At 34.3% G+C, this 24,120-nt stretch overlaps 1 protein-coding gene across 2 annotated transcripts; it reads left to right on the top strand.

The window, feature by feature from the left end:
- The first annotated feature begins 11,996 nt into the window (after positions 1-11,996).
- LOC149379975 (Leucine-rich repeat protein kinase family protein) lies at positions 11,997-16,050 on the top strand. 2 transcript variants are annotated; one of them, XR_016294163.1, is made up of 5 exons: positions 11,997-12,572; positions 12,821-13,081; positions 13,904-14,728; positions 15,076-15,790; positions 15,911-16,050. XR_016294163.1 is itself a non-coding variant. In XM_089603152.1 (4 exons), the coding sequence occupies exons 1-4, from the start codon at positions 12,131-12,133 to the stop codon at positions 15,546-15,548; spliced, it is 2,001 nt and encodes a 666-aa protein (XP_089459278.1). In that variant the 5' UTR covers positions 11,997-12,130; the 3' UTR covers positions 15,549-15,811. The 2 variants fall into 2 exon arrangements, 1 of the variants encoding a protein (XP_089459278.1); XM_089603152.1 differs by lacking the exon at positions 15,911-16,050 and having other exon boundaries at positions 15,076-15,811.
- Positions 16,051-24,120: the final 8,070 nt, after the last annotated feature.

The following is a 24,120-nucleotide window of genomic DNA, read 5'->3' on the forward strand; positions in this document are numbered from 1 at the left end:
ATTTCTCGCATCTTTAGCGCAGAAACCTTAAATGTAGATTTCCATCGGAGCATGAGAGGAATGACCGTGTCGGAGACTTTGTGGCAAATTTTTTGCTCCGAGAGGATGGGAAAAGACTCGAATGCCCAAATTTGAAGAGGCAAAAAGAAACCTGGCAGTCTCACTTTACCTGTGTCCCTCGACCTTGACTTCTCAATGAATGTTGTAATCTTTTCATGGAGGAAATTCCAAGCCACATTTCCCCACGGGTATCGGTTGAACTCGTCCAAGTTATCCACCAACTTGACATAGTTCATGTTCGGTACCTAAACAAAACACTATCAAGTTAGACATACAAAAAAGTTTATCAAAATGCAATACTCATAATTACTATGATTACCAAACAATTCGTGTTGTCGGGGATGAGCACGTTCAGCAAAAAATATAGTATTTTAAACTTCGCCTTCTTCTCAGTCTGCCATTCTTCGCTCTCAGAGACCAAGGACTGCACGACGTCCCTCTTATTTAAGGCACCCTTATGGAAGGCAGTTTCGTAGAGACCATCCTTGACAACTTCCGAATAAGAACATTTAGTGTAGTCGTCAACAAACCGTAAGCCGGTGATCTCCGCAAAATTCTCCTTACTGAATGACCGAGGTTCACCGCCAATTTCAAAAAACAAAGCATCAGAAGATGAGTCCTTGTATTGTCCAGCCCGCGAGATAATATGGTTGACTATCGCCGAAGAATTGGCTATCTCGGGGACGTCAAGGAAATGCCCAAAACAAGACTGCCTGAATATATTGGTCTCTTCCTCGGACATTGATTTCTTCATGACCTCATTGAACTTTTGAATACCGCCCAAAAAGTTGAACGTAACCCCGGCAATTTGGTCATCGTCCAAGACTCTGCTCCATCCCTAAATGAAAAAAAACATTACTTAGAACATGATATCGTTGAAGTACCAATGTCAAACCTTCCAGTTTATTGACATCAATGTAAATAAAACAGACGGTTTATTCACATAAATGTCAATAAATCAGACAGTTTATTGACATCAATGTCAATAAAACAGACGGTTTATTGACATCAATGTCAATAAACCAGCTAATGTCAACGACCCCGGCAACACCAAACACATGAGAAACAACAACATTGTATAAAAACACACATTTGGGCGCCAAGAGTTAGAACTAACATCAACGTCAACGGATTAAAACTATAATTAACATCTCACATTTGGGTTTTTCTTCAACAACATAAAACTATAATCAACATCAACACTATAATCAACATAAAAAATAATCTCTAACCTTTTGATTTTTATTGGACGACTTTGTGATTCTGGGCTTAGAGGATGGTTTTTTTATGACGAAATCGGCAAAGGAATCATCTTCGGATACCACATTGGTATCTATTTTTGGTCGCTTGGCCGGAGACTTCGGCAACTTTGAGATGGTCGTCTTCCTCTTCTTCTTTGCAACACTTGGCTTCTTCTTCGCAGCGCTCGGATTCTTCTTCGCCACGCTCGGAGGAGATTTCTCAGGCGAGGGATGGAAAACGCGAGGACTTCTACGCACCACCGGGGGAGATTTCTCAGGCGAGGGATGGGAAACGCGAGGTTTCTTGGCGGGGGATTTCTTCTTCGTGTTTGAGTTTGGGTCGGGTATTTGGGTTTGAGTTTCGGCCAAAATGGGTATGGTTTTAGGGTTTTGATCTTGGTGTTCGTCGTTAGGGGTCTGGGTGTTCGTCATTTCGGTGGTTTTTGCCGAAGAAATGGAGAAGAACTAGAGAGAGAAAGAGAGAGCGAGAGAGGCGCGGTGGTTTCGGTGAGGTCTGGGTGAGAGGCGTGGTGGGTTTCGGCCGAAGAAATGTAGAAGATGAACTGGAGTGAGAGAGAGGTGTCGGTGGGTTTGTTTAGGGTTTCGGTGAGAGAGAGCGAAATGGAGAGAGATGGTGAGCGATATGGAGAGAGAGAGAGAGAGAGACAACTAGTTTCAGTGGGTTTGTATAGGGTTTCTTTTTGGACGAAGAAGAAGAAGAAAAAAAACGCAGAAGAAGAAAAGAAAATATTTTGGACGGTTTCAAATTTTAATTCCAAATCAAATTAATTGATATAGGTAATAAAATTAAAAGAAAAATGTTTTAATTTTCTTATAAAGAGAAACTAAATTGAAAGGATATAATTGTAATAGCTCAATTCATGTAGTCATATTTTAGGAATAAATTGGACTTATTGGATTATGGTCCAAAATTATTGTGGGAGTCATAGAATAGGAATAATCCCATGTCGGAAATGGTTCATTGAGAATTTAGTTTTGCCATTTGTTTAAGAAAGACAAGCATGGAGTTTCACCTCTGATTATGAATAAGACTCGATCATGATAAATAATAATAATAATAATAATAATAATAATAATAATAATAATAATAATAATAATAATAATAATAATAATAATAATAATAAAACACAATTATAATGCGCAACAATTTTAGTGTATATTAACATAAGGTAGAAGCATGTAATTTATTCTTTGTGAATGTCTAACGTAATTGATGATGTATTGTGTAATGTAAGAATGAAAATATGCTAAAAAAAAAAAAAAGTTGTTGGTCTTTTGTGACATGGTTCAGATATGCTTATCACAAAAATCAAAGACCAAATCAAAGTGAGGTAATAGGAAGCATGAACTTGAATGGAAAAATGCAAGTAAAAAAATACACCAAACCGAAGGCATTTTGGGTAAAAATGTACCCTAAATCAACAGCTAAAGACAATCATATATAAAAGCCAACAACTAAAACTCTCCATCAAAAGAAATACAGTTTATTGATGTGAATCCAAGTTTTCCTAATTATCGTGGCTGGGATCTCAAGAAAAAAAAAATACTCAAGTCTTTTGTCATGATTAAGCTTTGTTTCCATAATTGCTTAAATAGTATCTAGAGGAATATAGGATAACATTTTATGTGCTTCTCTCTAGAAGATAAATAATGAGTGCATGGGTTAATTCGGCTTAAATTAATTTGACCCCCATCTTATGGCATACTACAATCCAAATCAAAGAAAGAAAGAATAGTTTTCTTTTACATTTTTTGCAAAGGAAAAAGTGTTCTAAAAGAATTTATAATTTTTCAGAAAGTGTGGGCACAATTTTCTGCTATTCATAGTTGGGTCCATTTGGCATCATTCACACCTTTATAAACAGCAAGCCCTTTTTTTCATTTTTTTTCCTTCAATTTTATATCTTTTGGGGAATGAACTCATTTACTTTGGTTGTATTGTGTGAGAATGTTGGATGGCCATATGCTTTGTAAGCTTTATTTTATTTTATTTTATTAATCTGATATCAGAAAGAGATGCTCTTCATCTTGATGGTGACCCAAATTAACTATTTTTGCACTTCTTTAGCTAAGCATCCACAAAGACAATCCATTATCTTTAAAATATAAAAGTTCCATAAAGAATGAAGAGTAAATGGCTTAAAGTGGTACAGAATAGGACCATGGGAAGGCCAAAGCTAGGATTCTCAGTGCAATTCATTTACTATAGAAAATAGACTATCGACTACATTGTCATTCTTTCCCTTATAATTAGAAATTATCATTTAATATATTTCAAAAATAATATAAACAAATCAATACACACCTAGTATATAAGCACTCATTTTTGTTTTCAGTTATTAAAAAAAAAACAAATTTATACAAATGTAATTAAAATTGAAATGCTATATACATAGTTGAATATGTTTTTCATATAATATATGTAAGTAGTTATTGTTTTCATTTTTAACATGAATATACATTTGTACATATATATTCCGTAAAGAACATTGAATTGCCTATCTTAACTTGCAATTTTTTATATTTAACTTTTTTTATGCCTTGGTGTGCTACTATTAAATTCTAGTTTCAGTACTATCTAACTATATTTGAACCTGGTATTAACAAAATGATAGCTATTACATAAATTGCTCTATGTTAATACTATACAATAGTATGAGATAGTACAGTATTTACGTATAAGATAAGATGACAATGTAGATTGCACATCAATGGCGTATGAATTATTATATCCTAATAATAATTACGTAAATCCCTTTCTCAGTTTACTTCTTCTTCATATCCCTTCTTTTAGTGACTTATAACTTATAAGCATGCTATAAGCATGCTATAAAAGAATGCGTTGAAAAAAGTTATTCGTGGCATTGTGGAATGTAAGTATAAGATGCCTTGTCTATCATCAAGGGAATTATAAAAGTTATTTCATTAAGAAAAGGTTACTTCTTTTCTTTGCCAGAGAATCAATCCCCCAAAGGAATATAATAAATGATGTTACAGGAGCACTACGTAAATTCATTGAGAATGGTTAGGAACATAGGATTGGTTATTTGATGATTAGTAATATTAATGTCAATAAGATCTTTTACAATGAAATTGAATAAATAAATATAGTTGACAGTTTTTTTTTTTTTTCGGTATACCAGGAATTTATCATTCAATAAAATTGTTCATAAGAAACCAGACGTTCATATTTTAAGTAAGTAAGTTTTCATTTTTTTTTTTTTATCTATTTATTGAACATGTTCTTCCTTTTCAATATATATGGATTTGTTCTACTTATATGATCAGTTGATTTCTTTTCCAATTTTGTCGAGTCTTATATATTATAGTCTATTAATTTCTTTTTCTGATACTAAGCTCAACCAGTGAGACGGTATTAACACTTATAAGACCTTAAACCAAAAGACTTGATCCATATATTTTTTGAAGAGTTTTAAGCACTTGCAAGGAATCTGTTTACGTCAATTACTACTTATAAACCACCATAAACGGATACACTTATAAACCATATTTTTAGTTAGGGTTTAGTATCTTGAAAGCGTTAGGGTCTCTCACTTATATATATATATATATATATATATATATATATATATATATATATATACACACACACACACACATATTTTCTTATGAATTGAATTCAAAGGTTCTCGTTTTTTTTTTTTTTTTTTTTGCACATCCTAGAAGGCATAATCTACTATAATTAAAAAAAAAAGAAAAAAATTGGTCCCGAAGATCTATGTGTGAGTTTAAAAAGCAGCAACGAAGTATCATATAAAAATGCTGTCTCAAAACAGCTTTTGTTTTCTTAATCTTGATAGCATCGCTACAAATTAATATCTATATATATATATATATATATAATATTATATACCCAAGATATTCTGAGCCAAAAAAGGTAATTTTTCTTCAATCTCAAAGGCACTGTTTCTCGAGGAAGAATCCAACCTTCTAACAAAACTAAGGGTGTCGTTGAAGGTTTCCAACACCGATTTATTAACTTGTTAACACTACCTTTTTAATTAGTAACAATAATAATAATAACACCATAGTTACTTTTAGTTTTTGTTTATGGGAACCTTTAGAGTGTGCTTTAGATGACCGATTCTCGATTCTTCAATATTGTGGTCCTTATATTCCCTCAGACGTTGCTTTCATCCAATTACCAAGCTATTGGACGATTAAAATTTATTTCATTCTGTTTGTTTCTGTGTTTGTGATTATTCACATAGCTTTTTAAAAAGAACGAAAAAAAAGATGTTGTGCTTGTTGTTGATGTAAATATTTGGCATTACCTTGTGACCAAAAAAAAAACATACATTTGGCATTACCCGAATGAGTTTTGTGTTGCTTTCTCGGAGCTTCGAGTTTGATTTCTTATAATTAGACGACGATGGTGAATTATCCGGCTCAGGGAATGAAGGCAAGCTTGACGAGCAAGTCAGTGATAAACAACCATCATCACTTGTGCTGTAAAACAAGCTAACATAACTTCAATTTTACAAGAATGGTGCTCATGAAAGTTCATAGAGTACTATACCTATAAGTTTTGAGACACAAATTTGTGTTATTTTAGATCGGAAAGCGATTGAAATATACGGTCCTATGTCAATAAGATAAAGATCGGTTGAGAACCACGTTGCTTCTCTTCAATTTGCTCCACACTAGAACATAGAAAGTCTTTAGATGCGACAAATTTTGCATCTGAATGTCTAAATGTCATATCCAAAAGTCATTTAAATGCGACAATCGTATGGGTAGGAAAAATAAAAGTTCTCGTTTTATGTGGAGCAAAAATGAAGAACAATGAATTAATGAAATTTTAGACGTGTGAGAGGCATATGAGGGTTCATAAATAAAGAAAAAATGAGGTCAAAATTGTGAGGAAAAAATTTGTAGCCTATGTGGATTCGCATGAGATCCCGGGTGCCCTTGACTACCTCCACCCTTATAACTACCAAAAAAAAAAACAATCATTTTCAATTAAGAATACAACATTAACTAATTTATTTATATAAAAAAAAAAAAAAAAAAAAAACTAGCAAAGAGGAGCAGTATTTACTTTCTACATTATAAAAAAAATAAGAGGCTTACTTTTAGGAGTTTTTCCAATATTTTTCATGGTCAATTTTAATATTTATGACCCCGGCGAAGATGATTGACACGTTTAATGCAATTAAGCTTTTGTTCTTGTCTATACTCTATACAATCCAAAAGAGTTACAATGAGTTTGCAAAAAGCTTTCATAAAGAGAAAGAAGAAAACCAAATCTTGAGATATGAGAACACACACATATGTTCGTTCTGGACAAACTTGCCATTGTCACAGATTCTTAGCATGCAAAACAATAGCTGGTTTTTATTCATTCTTTTGTTGATAATAATATTTTAACTTTTATCTACATTGAAATAAGAAAATTCAACGGGCGTGGTGCCACAAGTACAAACGAACAACAATATGAGCCAAACAAAGAAAACGAAATAACAAAGAAAGATAAAGGTAGTTAATTAATATATATTTTGTTGTTTATGGAGTTGGGAGTTCAACGCCAAAACCTCTCTTACAATAAAAAAGCCAAATAAACAAATGCAAAGAATAAGACACAAAATTTTATAGTGGTTTACTCTCAACATGAGATCTACGGCTATTTTGTCGCATCAAATTCTCTATAAACCCAATCGAAAAATGTGTTTACAAAACTCGTTCTCTCCTTCTCTTTGTACCACTTTTCTCTTTTGTTTTTCCACACATATCATAGTGACGACTATAATATATTTATAGAAAAATAGCTAAAAACAACATACATCTTTTAAATACCCTAAATTCTTTTGACCTAATTCCCGAAAAAATGACACACACCGTCATCTGGTCTCTAGCTTGACAAGGTCTGCTCGGCGATCGATCTTCAGCTTGATAATCGACATCGATCTTCGACATTCCAACTCGTCAGTTCGGCATCGATCTTCAGCTCGACGACCAATTAAATTCCACTCCTTCAACATATGGAACTATTATCATCTCAATTCTTAATTATTATTTTAATTTATGATTAAGAATTAAACTGAAATATTATTTAAAAATAACTTAAATTAAAAACTTCTTGGATTTAAATTATAAATTCATAACTTTAAGTAACACAGCTTAATTACATTAGCATTAAAACCAAAAAATCGTCTATATGATACATAAATTTCTATTTCTTTATAAAACCAAAATCTTTCTGGCTTTAATTTTTTTTAACCAGCCAACGTGAAAATTAGACAAACTAAATCATATCAAATTTTGAATTGCAAAATAGCCGACCATTTTAATACATAGCAAATTTTGTATATCTAGTAGTTTGAAAAGTTTCAAAATCGAATTTATCATTGATAAAAATCTTCTTATTATTTTATGCAATTCAACAAATACTGAATCTCTCTCTCGTGATTATACAAGAGAAAAATGGAAGATTTTGTAATATCAGATTATTTTCATATTTTGGTGTGTTATTTTACTTGAAGGAAAATTGTATTTAGGAAATTAAAAGGACGCTTGAGTTATTATTTTATTATTTTGTTGTGTATACTTTATACTTGATATTTATTCATTAAAGAGTATTGTTATGCATAAGTATAATGATTTGTGGCTACTTTGTAATATAAACGAAACCTAGATTTCTCTAATTTTGAAATCAAACCAGTACTCTAAATTTATATATTTATACATATATATACTACATTGTAATTAATCGAAGAAAAAAAAACAATAAATAATTAGCAAATTAGTCATATTTATATTTTTAGATTGCTATTTAGTCATTTTTTAATAAATTGTCAATCTTTATTACGGTTACAGCTATTTACACCATTATTTTGATATTATTATTTACTACTGATTACATGAAAGTTGGCTATTTATTAAAAATTGGCTAAATAACAAACTATACATGTAAATATGGTTATATATCTAGTGGATCCAAAAAACAAATACATTGACATCAACCAAGGTTTTAAATGCCAGCGATTTCTGTCAGAATTCGACGGTGGCTCCGTTGCTGGAGCTTCAGCGGCCGGCGAAAAGCTTCTTTTTCGTTTGATTGTCGTTTTTCGCCAAATATCGTCGTGTTTCGATTTGTTGTCGTTTTTTTTTCATATAATAATAAATTTATAAAATACTAGGAGCTAATTTATAAAAAAAATGTGTAACATATAAATTTAAAAATATTAATGACATAAATTTTACCTATGTTTAAAAAATAAAACATATATATACGTATGTATATAAAAATATTCATATAACTATATATATGTATTGAGTATAAATACGTTAGCTGAGATTGAAATTAACGAATTATGAGTATAAGACATCATATTGATACAAAAACAATTAGGTATTGAAAATTATAAAATGTAATTGACATAAATTTCAAGTTCAAAAATTGAAAGATATTATATATATATATATATTTAACATATAAGGTAATATTATTTTCGTACGGTTTTTTATCGACATATCGATTTTTCATGAAAAATGGTATATCAATTGTCCATTTCTACATTTTTTCTATTCGACTTTCCGTCGGTGCGTCGATTTATTGTAAATCAGAATATTCGAAATGATATCGAAAACAGAATTTCGAACTTTGTATCAACAACTTTAAAATAAATATTTAAATATTAATTTACATTCTCAATTCAAATATGTGATCAATTATTTTTAAAAAGAGTAGAAACAAAAAGAAGAAAAAGGTATAAAAAAAAAAAAGGAATAGCAAAGAAATAAATAAATGACACGAGTATATGGACAATAGAGTGGGGGACTCAGTGGGTGTCATTAGCGTCTGACACAAACTAACAGAGCAGAGACTGACTCTGAAACAAATTAATCGGAGACCATCCAACAAAAAAAGAATCCATTTAACAACAAAAATCAAATATATTTTGAAATCGATATATTCAGCCAATTATAGTATTCCATTCCCTTGGACGTGAAAACACCTAGCCAATTACATCGTGACTTTGAAACCTTGCGCTGGAATTGTTTACATGTGATCGGGTGATTTTGAATTCAAAAACCATTCTCTTCTCGTAGACCTCGCTGGTACAGAATCTGACCATCTCCAAGCGACCACGTGGCAGAGTAAATGAGGAGATCAGTGGAGCCCACCTCATAGGACGTAGACATTATTAGACGCATATTTGTTTTTTGAAGGGACATTAGACGCATATTTATTGGCCATCTGTTATCGTAAAATTACAAACAAATAATAACATATGCATATTAAGCATTTTATTACAATTCTGAATTTAAGTATTCTGTTTGATAATTTGAATTTTTCTATATACTCGGATTCGTCAAAGCCTATGTTTTGGAGTATTTTACTGATATTATATCTTTTCGAAGTTCCAACTTTAAAATAAAAAATTGTATTGATTTTTTTTTGCTTGAAAAAATATTAATATTTAATGCCTTATAAAACGTCTTCTAGCTGTAAATTTAAAAAAATAATTTTGTCGTTTTGTTCAGCACATATTTCAAGTAAACAGTTGGTTTTCGATTTTTGTACGTCTCCCCTCCCCACGCAGTTTAATACAAAATAATTTACTTTGTTTAAAAAAAAAAATAGCACCAGAAGCTATTGATTTTTGGACGGTGTAACAAAATAATCAAAATGAAACTATGAAATTTGTTTTTAGTCTATGTTTCACAACTTTTAGGAAAATAGTCAATATGTTTATGTGACAATAATTATGATCTGATTTGCCCTTATTTATTAACAAATTCGTCATTTTCTCTCTCCTACTTTTTTCCTACACTTTTTTTGTATAAAAACTTCAAAACATCATATTTATCTCATATGAACTCGAAATTGAGTTATTACAAATCCTACGGATTTATGACGTTGAGATCTTCAAAAATAGATCCATTGTGTTTGATGAAAAATCATGTTTAATACCATAGATGTAGAAAAATCACATTACTACCTTAAATATGGAAGTAACTGAAATTTTTGAAATTATCGACATAAATATAGTTTTTCATCAACACGATGAGTTTATTTTTGAAGATCTCGATGTCACGAATTTGTAGGATCTGAAGTCACTCAATTTCGAGTTCGTATGAGAAATATATGAATTTTTGAAGTTTTGATGCAAAAAAAATTATTTGAAAAAAATAAAAGAGAAAAAGTGACGAATTTTTTAATAAATAAAGACAAATCTTTGATACATAAGTCATTTGACAATATCCCTAAAAATTGTCAAACATAGATCCAAAATCACATGTTTAAAATGTTAGTTACAAATCTCTTGATTTTTATATTGCTCACATTTTTGTTGTCTAATTACAAATCTCAAGCACTTCGCTTCACACGAGGGCTAAAATTTATAAATATATTAAACATGAATTAGTATAAAATGAGAATTAACTTTGGATTCAAATCCAACTATGCACTTTTTTTTTATATGCACTTCTCGCATGGATTTCGCGCGAGAAACCTCTTTCCGCAATTTTCCATATTTTTCGCAAATTCCGCCGCATTTTTTTAAATAAAATACCGTAATTATCAAAAATATTTTATTAAATTTTGCAAATATCTCAAAATATTTCGAAAATTTCTCATGTACCGAATATATATATATATATATATATATATATATGTATGTTTGTGAAATTTTATATTTTCCTAAAAATTTTAATTAAATATCTCCCAAAAAATTCATTATTTAGGACGGTAACGGTTTTTTGAAACAGAATCGATAGCTTAAAAACATCGATATTTATCTCAATATACCATCAAAGATAAGGAGTAAATCACTAAAATTGACATAAGTTGGGGTAACTTGAACCTTGCTTCGAAGGCTTGAAGCTCTGAATGAGTTGTTTGACTCTATTATGACCTTTTTCTTCGACAGAAAAGTCAGTTTCCTGACAAAGTCTCACGCTTTCTTTCTTTTAGTATGCATGTATGACCTGAAACCGGAAGTGACAACAAATTTGTTTTCTTCGATGTTATATAATTTTAATTTATTTATTATAAATATTTTAGACCTTATTTTTTTTTAATAGAAAATGTTTTAGATCTTAGCTGTTGTACTTTCTTCCATGAAAAAAAGACATACTCTCCCAAGACCAGTTGGTTCTTTTAAGCACATGCATTGTGGGGGCAAAATCTATCTACTTCTCTCTCTCTCTCTCCCTCTCTCTCAAATTGAGAAAAAGAAAATTTGAGGGAAAAATATTGGTTGAAAATATCTAAATAAAATTCACATTTTATTTCATTTAATAAAGAATAATTAAGAGAATAATAATTCAAAGGTATGTACGCACATCGTGTGCAGACACATCGTTTTCTGTATTCCGTGCCACAGACGATCTTATTTCATAGTTTTAAATTTTTCCATAATTTTTTATTTATAGAATATAAAAGTAAATAAATAGGAAATCTATTTGTTTTTTTTACTCAAATTTTTAAACCTCCTAAATACGATAAATGATTCTGATTTTCAGTAGATTTTTTTTTTCTTTTTATAACAAATTTTTTCTTAATAAAAAAGCTAAAAGAAAGAGACAACAACAGTACTTGGATTTAAGTTTCAAAAAAAAAAAAAAAAAAAAAACAGTGTACTTACCCCCAACTAGGCTTGTTTATTCATTCAATTGATGGTCCACTGATCCAACGGCCGACATTCCATTCAATTCATCATTTTTCACCTTAAATCACCTAAACTCTTTCTCTCTCTCTCTCTCTGAGAAGAAGATCGTCTTAATAATAAGTCCGAGAGCTCTCTATCAAAACCATTTCTGGGAGAGGGTTTAAGCCTAAAATGCAGGGCATGGGTTTCTCAGTTTTCGGCTTCACATTTCTGATATTCTTCTTCTCGAACTCGAAATGGGTTCGTGGAAGCTCCTCCGATGAGCTCGGAGCTCTAATGGAGATCAAAGTCAGTTTGGACCCGGAAAGCCTCTACCTCTCTTCGTGGACCATCAATGGCGACCCATGCGCAGGCTCTTTCGAGGGCGTCGCATGCAACGAGAAGGGACACGTGGCAAACATCTCTCTCCAAGGGAAAGGACTCTCCGGGAAACTCTCTCCGGCCATTTCCGGGCTCAAGCACTTGACTGGGCTTTACCTTCACTACAACTCAATCTCCGGAGAGATTCCCAGAGAGATTGCCAACTTGACCGATCTCTCCGACCTCTACTTGAACGTCAACAATCTCTCCGGTGAGATTCCTCCGGAGATTGGCTCAATGGACAACTTGCAAGGTAAAGAACTACTATTTATATTTATATTTTTTTTATTTTTTATTTTGCATGATTAAAGATCATGATGTATATTGTTTTTCACTCCCTATATACTATAGAGCTTGACAATTTTTTTTTTTTTTTTCTATATTTGATTTAAAGTTTCAATCTTTACAAGCCAATGCTTTAAAAAGCTTGCTTCTTTACCAAACAATGAGCATTTGGAATAATGTATTTGCATTTGGGTATATATATGTATATATACACAGTGTTACAGCTGTGCTACAATCAGCTGATCGGAAGCATACCCACACAGCTGGGATCTCTGAAAAAACTTGCCGTTCTTGCCCTCCAGTCAAACCAACTCACCGGAGCTATACCGGCTAGCTTAGGGGATCTGCAAACCCTAACGAGGGTAGATTTGGGATTTAACCACCTCTTCGGGTCGATCCCGAGCAAGCTCGCTGACGCGCCGATTCTCGAAGTCCTCGACATTCGGAACAACACGCTCTCCGGCACCGTCCCTCTCGGTAAATAAATAAAAAGAGATTTTTTTTTTTTTAGTTAAGAAAAATATGAGAGAAAATTTAAGGGGTAATGTATAAACTAGAAAGTAAGATTTTATTTTTATAGAAGATAAAAAAAAGAGGAGAGATTGAAAATTCAAAACAAATTTGTAAACAAGTAATCCTTCAAATTTTTAATGACTTGCTAAATAAACACAATAGAGACTTTTATTCCTCGTATTTCTATTAAAATTTTAATTATCCATCCTGAAATCCCGGTTTGAAACATAACCTTACTAATGTATTCCAAAACCGTCGCTCTCGGTACGAAAAATGAGAATCCATAAATAAAGCACTCCATTCACTTCCATCATTAGAGTGTTTTAGCTTAAAAAAAATTATGAGAATCCATTAAATTTTCTTTGACTTGTTTGATTTGAGGGAAAATTTGAGGGTTTGATTTTTTTTATATTTTTTTTTTCAGTGTGAATTTATAACTAAAATACGGATTTCATTTTCCTGTAGTCATATAACTTTATTAAAACACAGAAATTGTATTTTAGCCATGATTTCGTTAACAATTATAAACTAGTCACTCTTATTTTAAACTAAAATTACCACCTTATTAAATTGGTTAATTTTTACTCTTATCATCACTTGTCTCCTAATCAAATTGACTAATTTTTAATGATTAACCAAATTGCTTGTAGAACTAATTTTTAATAAATTTGTTTAAAAAACAAAAACAAAATAATCCAAACAAATTTCTCTTCCAAACATAATAATAGACAAAACTTCAATTTTCCCTCTTAATTTTGAATTTGTCAACTCTCTTTTTTGGTGCAGCTTTGAAGAAGCTCAACTCGGGCTTCGCGTACGCGAACAATCTCGGCCTCTGCGGCGCCGGATTCGACTCTTTGAAGCCCTGCAACGCCTCTTCAAACCGCCCCGAGCCCTACGCCGCCGCCGGATCAACGACCCGGAACATTCCGGAAACTGCCAACGTAAACCTTCCCTGCTCCTCAACCGCGTGTAGTACCAACTCGAGATCACACCGCGCCTCAGTCATCGTCGGAACGATCGCAGTCACAATCGCTCTCGTCGCCATCGCAGCCTTCTCGTTCACTCAGTACCGCCGCAGAAAGCAAAGCCTCGGCGGAACGCCTTTCGTAGCCGGGGAAAGCAAGGCCGTGTGTAAAAAGACCGGATCGCCCCTCATCAGCCTGGAATATTCCAACGGGTGGGACCCGCTGGGAGCGACGACGAGCTCGTCGGAATCGTTCCACAGGTTTCGGTTCAACCTCGACGAGATCGAGGCGGCGACGCATTACTTTTCGGAGGTGAACTTGCTCGGGAAGAGCAGCTTCTCGGCCACGTTTCGGGGGATTCTGAGAGACGGGTCTTCGGTGGCGGTGAAGAGTATCGGAAAGTCTTGTTGCAAGTCCGAGGAGTCCGAGTTCTTGAAGGGACTGAATGTTTTGACTTCGCTCAGGCATGAGAATCTTGTGAGGCTTAGAGGGTTTTGTTGCTCCAGAGGGCGCGGAGAGTGCTTCTTGGTCTACGATTTCGTCTCCAATGGAAACTTGCTCGCTTATCTTGATCTCAAAGATGGCGATTCTCGGGTTCTTGAGTGGTCCACCAGAGTCTCCATCATCAGAGGCATAGCCAAAGGTTCGTTCCGCTTCTTCTCCGTTTTTTTTTCGTATTGAATATTTAACAGGAGTTATATTGATAAAATTATGTTCTTTCGAGTAACAAATTGAAATGTTTCAATCACACATTGTTTCGAAATTTAAAGCTTTTTTGTCAAAACTTTATGATTTAGCAGTAGTTTCATGAATGATCAATTAAGTAGCTTTCAAACTGTGATTTTTCGTAGCATTTTAATCATTTCAAGATAAACATATTTTTAAAAAAAGAAATCTACTTTCTAAAAGGGTGCTTCAATCATATTTTCCAGCTTAATCAGTCTTAAAAAAAACCTATTCATTAACGTTTTTCCATGGGTCTAAAAACAGGCGTGGCATATCTTCACAGTCAGAAGGCGAACAAGCCGAGGCTGGTCCACCAGAAGATCTCGGCCGAGAAGGTTCTGATCGACCAGCGACTGAACCCGATGCTCTCAGACTCGGGCCTCCAAAACCTCCTCACAAACGACGTGGTTTTCTCGGCACTCAAATCCACGGCCGCGATGGGATACTTAGCCCCAGAGTACACCACCACGGGCCGCTTCACAGACAAGAGCGACGTCTTCGCCTTTGGCGTCCTCGTCATCCAGATCCTCTCAGGGAAGCGCCAGGTGGCGAGCCCTGCCCGCTCCGGGACCCGCTTCGGGGACCTCATCGACCCGAACCTCCACGGGAGGTTCTTCGAGTACGAGGCCGCCAAGCTCGCCAATGTCGCGCTGCTTTGCACTCACGACTGCCCGATCGAGAGGCCGTCCATGGAGTCCGTCGTTCAGGAGCTCAGTAGCTTCACTAGCTGTCTCTGAAGGACTTTTTCTCTTTTTCTTTTACTTGATCTCACTAACTTATTTTTACTTGCCATTGGATATATGATTCTAGGACTTTTGTGTTGTCAAGTAAACTGTTTTTTTGGTCTTTCTAGCTATAGCTACATCCTTTGTTATGGTATTTCTAGGAGGGTTTTTTCCTGTTGTAATCAATCACCTTTTTTTTTTCTCTCTATATATTTATGTGTACTTAATGTTGGAACTTTGGGTGTATAAAAAAGGTGAGATTTTCCTCCAACAAATACTAGTTAGCCTATATGTGTTTCTGTTGGAAAGTGCATTATGGTGTGGTCTATATATTTATGTGTACTTAATGTTGGAACTTTGGGTGTATAAAAAAGGTGAGATTTTCCTCCAACAAATACTAGTTAGCCTATATGTGTTTCTGTTGGAAAGTGCATTATGGTGTGGTGTATGTAAGGAAACTTAGCAGATACTATTTGATAAGGTTATGAGATTAAGAATGTGATATCACAAGTTGTTGGCATTCCCATTTTTTTCTTCATGTTTGGGCTGTGTAGAAAGTCGGTTCGAGCTCGTAAAATCTGAGCTCATATCAAAGCAGAACTGTTAGCGGTTTATCTCGGGACTCTAGCATCGGACGAGGTGTCCACAGTGGACTTTGGCTCCTTTGTATCATTTGGTTCTTAATTTTTTTTTCTTCTTCTTGTTTTCATATAATTTCTTTTTAAGTGGATTCATTGGAACTTGAATTTCGGGGCTCGTGAGTCGTGTAAATGGGCCCCGAATTCTCGAGTTTCAGGTTTTGTTTCTTTCAGGATGTTTCGCCTTTTGTGCGGAACTGGCATAAATCGGTTTGAACTTTAAAGGAGGTGTTGGTTTTCTTTTCATTTGGTTGCAACTTTTTTAGGGACGAATAGGTTTTGACAATACCCTTTTTACCTTATACATACTAGTTTTAGCAACGCGCTACGCCTGAATGATTTTAGGATATTATAAATGATAGTAGAAAGTAAAATTTGCAGAGGTTAACTTGTGTTATCAAGCTTCTTGAACAATAGGCACTAAAGAAATCAGCAATTAAGAAAAAACCTTTAAAAATCATAAATAAATATACAAAATTTACTTTTATATTGGTTAGACTTTCATGGGTAAATAAAACTTACGTTTGCTATCAATAAAATATGGAGACACATATAAGGTGAAGAGAAATAAATATTAAAGATAAAAAAAGATATATTTAATAAAGAATATATAAAACTATTTAAATATATATATATATATATATAATAACATACACTCAAAATAATGTATGTTATTGATATAGTATAATATAGGATTAGTAATTATAATTATAAAATACATAAAAAATTATACAAAATATATTGATGAGAGAGGGAGAAAAAAAAACAATATACATAAAAAAAATTATACCAAATATATTGAAAAAAAAAATTAAAGGCCGAAATAAAAAAATAAAAAATAAAGGACGAAAAAAAAAATTATGGCCGCCACATGAGGTGGTGTTTATTATCTATGTGTGTATATATATATATATATATATATATATATATATATATATATATATATATATATATATATATATATATCAAGGTTCAAAATACCGTTTTCGACGTCGTTTCGAGCTTCATAATTTACGGAAAATCGAACGGAAATAATATTGCAAAAAAAATAAATATATATATACATATATATGTTTCAATTTTTTTGGGTTAAGTGGATGACGATAAAAAAAATGTGTTTTGAGCTTTATGTAATATATATACTTGAGTATAAGAATAATGAATTAAATTTTGATAATTTTAATTGCCTAAACTGAGCGTGATATACTGATATATATATATATATATATATATATATATATATATATATATATATATATTATTTGCGTGATAGCATTTAATGTCTAAAAATTTGCTATATTTTTTTTTCGTTCAATTTAATAATAATATCATTCAAATACCTTCATTATCGATTAATAGTACTAGTGTCATAAATGTGCATTACCAGTTAAACAATATGTGTTAAACTAAATAACTTATTATTAAATTGTATAGTCATCTGTAGCTTTTTATAGGTTGGCTCCATAGACCTTTTGCATTGGGTGTTCTCAAATTGATTTTTTATGTGTATGTAATCAATGTGGTTACTTTTTTTTTTTTCTTCCGTTTTTTCATATAAATGTGTAATTACCAATTAATAGTGCATTTATTGATACAGGTGTGATCGGTCAATTTTCGAATATGCATTTAATAGTTCATTATCATTTCCTCTCTCTCTTATAAAATTCACCCGACCCGAGCGTACCGGTTTTGGGAAGGTCCAGCGCCAAAGTCACTGAATGGATAAGCCGCAAATCTTTATAATGTACTTTATCTGCTGATGGGCATTTTAACAGTAGGTTTCTTTTGTATCAATCTTCCCTTGTGTCATGTGTGGTTTCACTGATTGTTTGGAGGTTAAGTAAGTTTGTGTTTCACTTTGAGTAAATAGTGCTGATGTGTACTATATGTATAAATAGACTCGTGTACTCAATATTATTCAGTAATGAGAATTTATGCTCTACGAACCTCTTTGAATGAACTCAGTATTATTCATTACTGAGATGTTATTCTTTACGATCCTCTCTGAACGAGCTATGAATCTTTTTCTCAAGTTCTTCACATTCATCATCTTCTCCAATTGCCTTTTTCGTCTCTCGATGGTAATACGTCGGTATAGGTATTTATTCTGCGTATTCTATAGGTATAATTATTACAATTCTTCTGTATCTAGTATAGAAAAAGAATCGAGGCAATAGACTTTTTATCCTCGAGTTAGGCAGTTAACTTAGTTCACAAGTTATCTCTGTTATAGCTTAAGTTAGGAGTCGTTTTACTCTTTGAATCGTTTTATTATATTAGTCTGTTAAGTTAGTTAGCCTACGTGGCAAGACTGATAGCTCATTGGCTTATAAATAGCCTATGTTAGTTATCTCTGTATTATGTGCTGAATATTGAATATATACAAATATATCTTCTTCTCCGTTTTCTCTGATTTTCTTCAATCCTTTTTGTTAATGCCTGAAAATGGATCAACACGAAAACCGGTCCGCGATTCGATCTAGGGCCGGACCCTATGACCGCGCGGTGGTCGAACGGAGAAGTTGTCCCAACACCTGTACCTCCGCCGTGCCGGAAATGGATTTCCGACGACTCGTCACCTGAGAAAAGAGAGAAGAATGAGCTAAAGAACCGCGGAGGGGTTTCCTCCGGCGGGCACTCCGACGCTCAACATTAGTCTAGGTGTCGTGCTTCAAGTTCTAGAGAGAGAAGCTCTGATGAGAGAGAAGTAGAGGTTTAGTAAGTGTGAGCAAACTTACCTCCAAATGGGAAAAATAGAGGTATTTATAGAGATGTGATGATGGGTTGGGGTGAAACCGTCACTTCCTCGGAACCGGGGTGGAGGCCGACATCATGAGGCAGGTCGTCTTTGGCGAGAGTGGAAGCCGCCATTACGAGGCAAGTCGTTATTGACGAGAGTAGAGGCCGACATTATGAGACAGGTCGCATTTGGCGAGAGTGGAGGCCGCCATTACGAGGCAGGTCGTCATTGACGAGAATGGAGGCCGACATTATGAGGCAGGTCGCCTTTGGCGAGAGTGGAGGTCGCCATTACGAGGCAGGTCGCCTTTGGCGAGAGTGGAGGCCGCCATAATGAGGCAGGTCGCCCTTGGCGAGAGTGGAGGCCGCCATTATGAGGCAGGTCACCCTTGGCAAGAGTGGAGGCCGCCATTATGAGGCATGTCGTTATTGACGAGAGTGGAGGCCGTCATTATGAGGTAGGTCGCCCTTGGCGAGAGTGGAGGCCGCCATTATGAGGCAGGTCGCCCTTGGCGAGAGTGGAGGCCGCCATTATGAGGCAGGTCGCCCTTGGCGAGAGTGGAGGCCGCCATTATGAGGCAGGTCGCCCTTGGCGAGAGTGGAGGCCGCCATTATGAGGCAGGTCGCCCTTGGCGAGAGTGGAGGCCGCCATTATGAGGTAGGTCGCCCTTGGCGAGAGTAGAGGCCGCCATTATGAGGCAGGTCATTATTGACGAGAGTGGAGGCCGCCATTATGAGGCAGGTCACCCTTGGCGAGAGTGGAGGCCGCCATAATGAGGCAGGTCGCCCTTGGCGAGAGTGGAGGCCGCCATTATGAGGCAGGTCATCCTTGGCGAGAGTGGAGGCCGCCATTATGAGGCATGTCGTTATTGACGAGATTGGAGGCCGCCATTATGAGGTAGCTCGCCCTTGGCGAGAGTGGAGGCCGCCATTATGAGGCAGGTCGCCCTTGGCGAGAGTGGAGGCCGCCATTATGAGGCAGGTCGCCCTTGGCGAGAGTGGAGGCCGCCATTATGAGGCAGGTCACCCTTGGCGAGAGTGGAGGCCGCCATTATGAGGCATGTCGTTATTGACGAGAGTGGAGGCCGCCATTATGAGGAAGGTCGCCCTTGGCGAGAGTGGAGACCGCCATTATGAGACAGGTCGCCCTTGGCGAGAATGGAGGCCGCCATTATGAGGCAGGTCGCCCTTGGCGAGAGTGGAGACCGCCATTATGAGGCAGGTCGCCCTTGGCGAGAGTGGAGGCCGCCATTATGAGGCAGGTCACCCTTGGCGAGAGTGGAGGCCGCCATTATGAGGCATGTCGTTATTGACGAGAGTGGAGGCCGCCATTATGAGGAAGGTCGCCCTTGGCGAGAGTGGAGACCGCCATTATGAGACAGGTCGCCCTTGGCGAGAATGGAGGCCGCCATTATGAGGCAGGTCGCCCTTGGCGAGAGTGGAGACCGCCATTATGAGGCAGGTCGCCCTCGGCGAGAATGGAGGCCGTCGAAGTCAGGACCGGGTGAGAGGGATGCCTTCTTGGAGGCGATCCTGACCGTGTTTCCTCGTTTTTGGGTTGGGCTCCGATGGTTTTTATGATCGGGAAAAATCCCACATAACACGTTTCTTTCTCAATCTCTAGTCTCACCAGTTCAATATCTAGTCTAGTCCATGTATATAGAAATGTATAAACATGCAATTCCGGATTCATAACAAACAAGATTATCAATCTCTTTAATATTTTCTATAAATTGGAATGATGCGCATTTTACATTTCATGACATGTCATGACGGAGTTAGAAATTGTTTTCAAAGGGGTAAATTTATAAGATATTCAAAGGGGCAAAATAAAATAAAATTCATATAAATTTTGGGATACAAATAAAAAAAAAAATTGATAAAATTTTAAAGGTAAATAATTAAAAAAAAAATTAAAAGTTTAGGGTAAATTTCCTCCCCTTTCTCCTTAGCTTGCTCCACCAATTGTGACATGTGTCATTCCAATTTTTTAGTAACCATCTCGTAAGGTAAGGATTTGGACGACTGTTTCTCAAAAACTCTCTTGTTGAAACCTCATAAATTAATTTGGATGACGGTTAATTCTCATATTATTTATTTTGGACTGTCTTTTATAAAAACCGATGTCTAAACATGTTCGTTTTTGGAGATGAGGAGAGAATTAACGGCGATAATTGAAGAACAATAAAATGATTTCAACACGGAAAAACTCATAGGATTCTGGAGTTCGACATGGAAAAACCCCAGCGGCTTCGAAGGGTTCTGTGATTGATCTCTTGCATCCACTTCTAGTCAGTAATAATCGCTTCTAGTTTAAATACTTTTGTGTATTGAATCTTTGGTCTTTGTGTTTAACTAATTTATATAATGCCCACGTTCCTAGTGTGGTCATTCTATATTTCTTGGTTTGATTCGTTGCACTCTATTCAATAATAAGTTGTTTATGTTCAAGTTTATTTGGTTTTAAAACCGTTTTGGATTGAAAAAATTATCCTTCAAACGTTGGACGTGATTTCTTACCGTCGTCAAACCCTCTAACTCAAATTTGTATCTTCATTAGCCGTAGCTCAGCCACAGCTAAAGCTCAGAGCCTGCTATTTTGGCTGACAAGCTTTAGAGGAACCATACCTCAGCCCAAGCCCACTTATCAGTTCAGAAACAGGCCAAATATAAAAAGGATTATTCCAAATATGACCAATATTTTTTTTTTGGGTATCAAAATCCATTAATTGTTTCTAATTCCGAAACTATGCCAAAAATTTTCAATTAACACAGTTATTTATTGACATATTTGTCAATAGAGATAGTTATGTATTGACTAGTTTGCTCATAGTTTAGATTTTTGTCAAAAAAAATATTTAAGTGGTCATAGTTCCAATTAAATTAGTGGCTGCTATCCGCGCTTATAGCCACTTATCTTCAAAGTTCAAACAAATTGGTTATAAATGTGTGTGTGTGTGTGTGTGTGTGTGTGTGTGTGTGTGTGTGTGTGTGTATGTGTAATGGTATACATATCGTTGTCTTTTTTTCGAAGAAAATAATTCAGTGTCTTATATGTACGTTAAAAAGTATGGGTGAACACATGGTTCGGTTCCAAATCGGAGTGGAACATTTTAAATAGTTTGAAAAATAAAATTAGATCGCACTAAGCTAAATATAAGATAAATAAACAATATGAGACCAAACCTTTTTAGGTTATTGGTTCAGTACAGTACTAGTTTGATCCAATTTTTTACCGTTATAATAATACAACTACATTTCTTCTCCAATTTAATGCAAGTTGTATTGTATATGAACGTTGAATTATGAGCTTTAGTTGCATAGTGGTTGTTTATGGTTATGAATCACACATGTTAGAAGATAAAAGTAGAACTAACAAAGTTTATAAGGTCATGTGTGATTATTATTATTATTATTATTGTCACCTAATTTGATATAGAACTCCATAATATTGTATATGGTACGAAAGCTTAACGAAATTCAAACCCGATCCACTTGTTGAAATTTGGTCCCAAAGTGAATGAACGAAAAAAAAAAAAAAAACTACCTTAATAGCGAGTAGCGACATGTTAGAAATCTCATATTAAACAGAAAGGAAAACGAATAAATTTATATTATGATGTTATTTTTCATTCTTAATTAATTTTGAGATGAAATATCATGATACCAATCATAAACATATCAAAATTTTAACGCAGACAACAAAAGGCTCTCTTACGCTATTGCTAGCTAGGTATTATAAGAAAATGACACGTAAATAGATTAGCATAATAATAATAATATATCTAGGGTGGAGATCGATAATCAAGCAAGCAACATTTAGTTTCGTGTGCGGACAAACAAAATATCGCGACTTTTTACGTACGGTTCAGTAAGCACATGTACGTAGCTTTGAAATGAACAATAATTAACCACACAAACATATGCCAAACGATCAATTATGTGGCCTAGCAAACTGTAAAATATACATTTTTGTAATGTAAAGAACGTGCGAGAGAGAAGGTGGTGAGAAATTAGGATTGTGTACTTAATGGCATACATTTTATGGGCAAGTTGTGGGTCTTCAGATTCTGTTTTGGCATGTTTTGCATCCTCTTGAGGGGACATCACAGCTGTACTAAATGGGTCACTACACTTTCTTTTTTTTTACAAATTAATTATAATAGTATATAAATGTATATGTATATGTATAGACTATGATCACACGTATGGTCTTTATATAGTATATATGCGCATATATTTTTTGTGTTTTTCTCTTGACTTTGAATGAATCTTGTATGTTTATGTGTATATGAATCTTCACGTGTGCATGTGTATAGATATGCGTTGGCGAATATTGAAGTTTGAAAGATGGTATATGATTGATTTGGAAACAAATGAGTATGTTATGATTACATTGATAATCCCCTAAAAATGCAATTTATGATGTACACATCATATATGTCGTATGCAACTGTTTGTTATATATAATGTTTTATATTAATGAAACAAATTCAGAATCTGTTAAAAAGAAATTGGAGATATTTGGTAGGTATAGTTTGTTGAAAACTTGGAATTGAATGTTATATCTTTGGTGGGTTTTGTCTGTTCGATTTCTTAATTTTTAACCTTTAAAATATTTTAACATTTACATTGTGAACAATCAAAATTCGAATAATCTCCAATAACAAACATATCGCTGATAGGTGTTGTAATATTGATATAAATGATAAAAGTTTCACATCAATGGGCCTCTCCTTTTAAAATGTTATCTTTATTTGCGGTTTAATTATTTGGCATATTAGTTTTGTTTGCTACTAATCCGCAATTAAAGTAATTAAGAAGAGTAGTTGTTCATCAAATCAGTCCTTGATCATCTATAGTTTTCGGTAGTGGTGGCAGCTCATCTTCTTGGAAAATTACTTTTTTCTCTTTATAATTTATAACCTATTTTTTACGTTATCTCTAGATTCTTTTTATTATGATATTCGTAGCCCTTTTTTTTTTTTTTTTTTTTTGAAAATTTGAAGATAAAATTATTTGTTTGATTTAAGAATTTTCAGTACGTATTTAATATCTTTAATGATTTTATAAAATTTAAACTATGTATTTAGAATATTATTTAATAATTTAAATGAGTTTTATTTGTAATAAATAATGTTAACAACAATGACATAATAATAATTAAATACGTATATAAGTAGAAATTAATTACATTTCGATTTTCA

Source organism: Urtica dioica, chromosome 12 (assembly GCF_054948205.1).
Source record: "Urtica dioica subsp. dioica isolate 48M chromosome 12, U.dioica_male_clone48M_v1_H2, whole genome shotgun sequence".
NCBI lineage: Eukaryota > Viridiplantae > Streptophyta > Magnoliopsida > Rosales > Urticaceae > Urtica > Urtica dioica.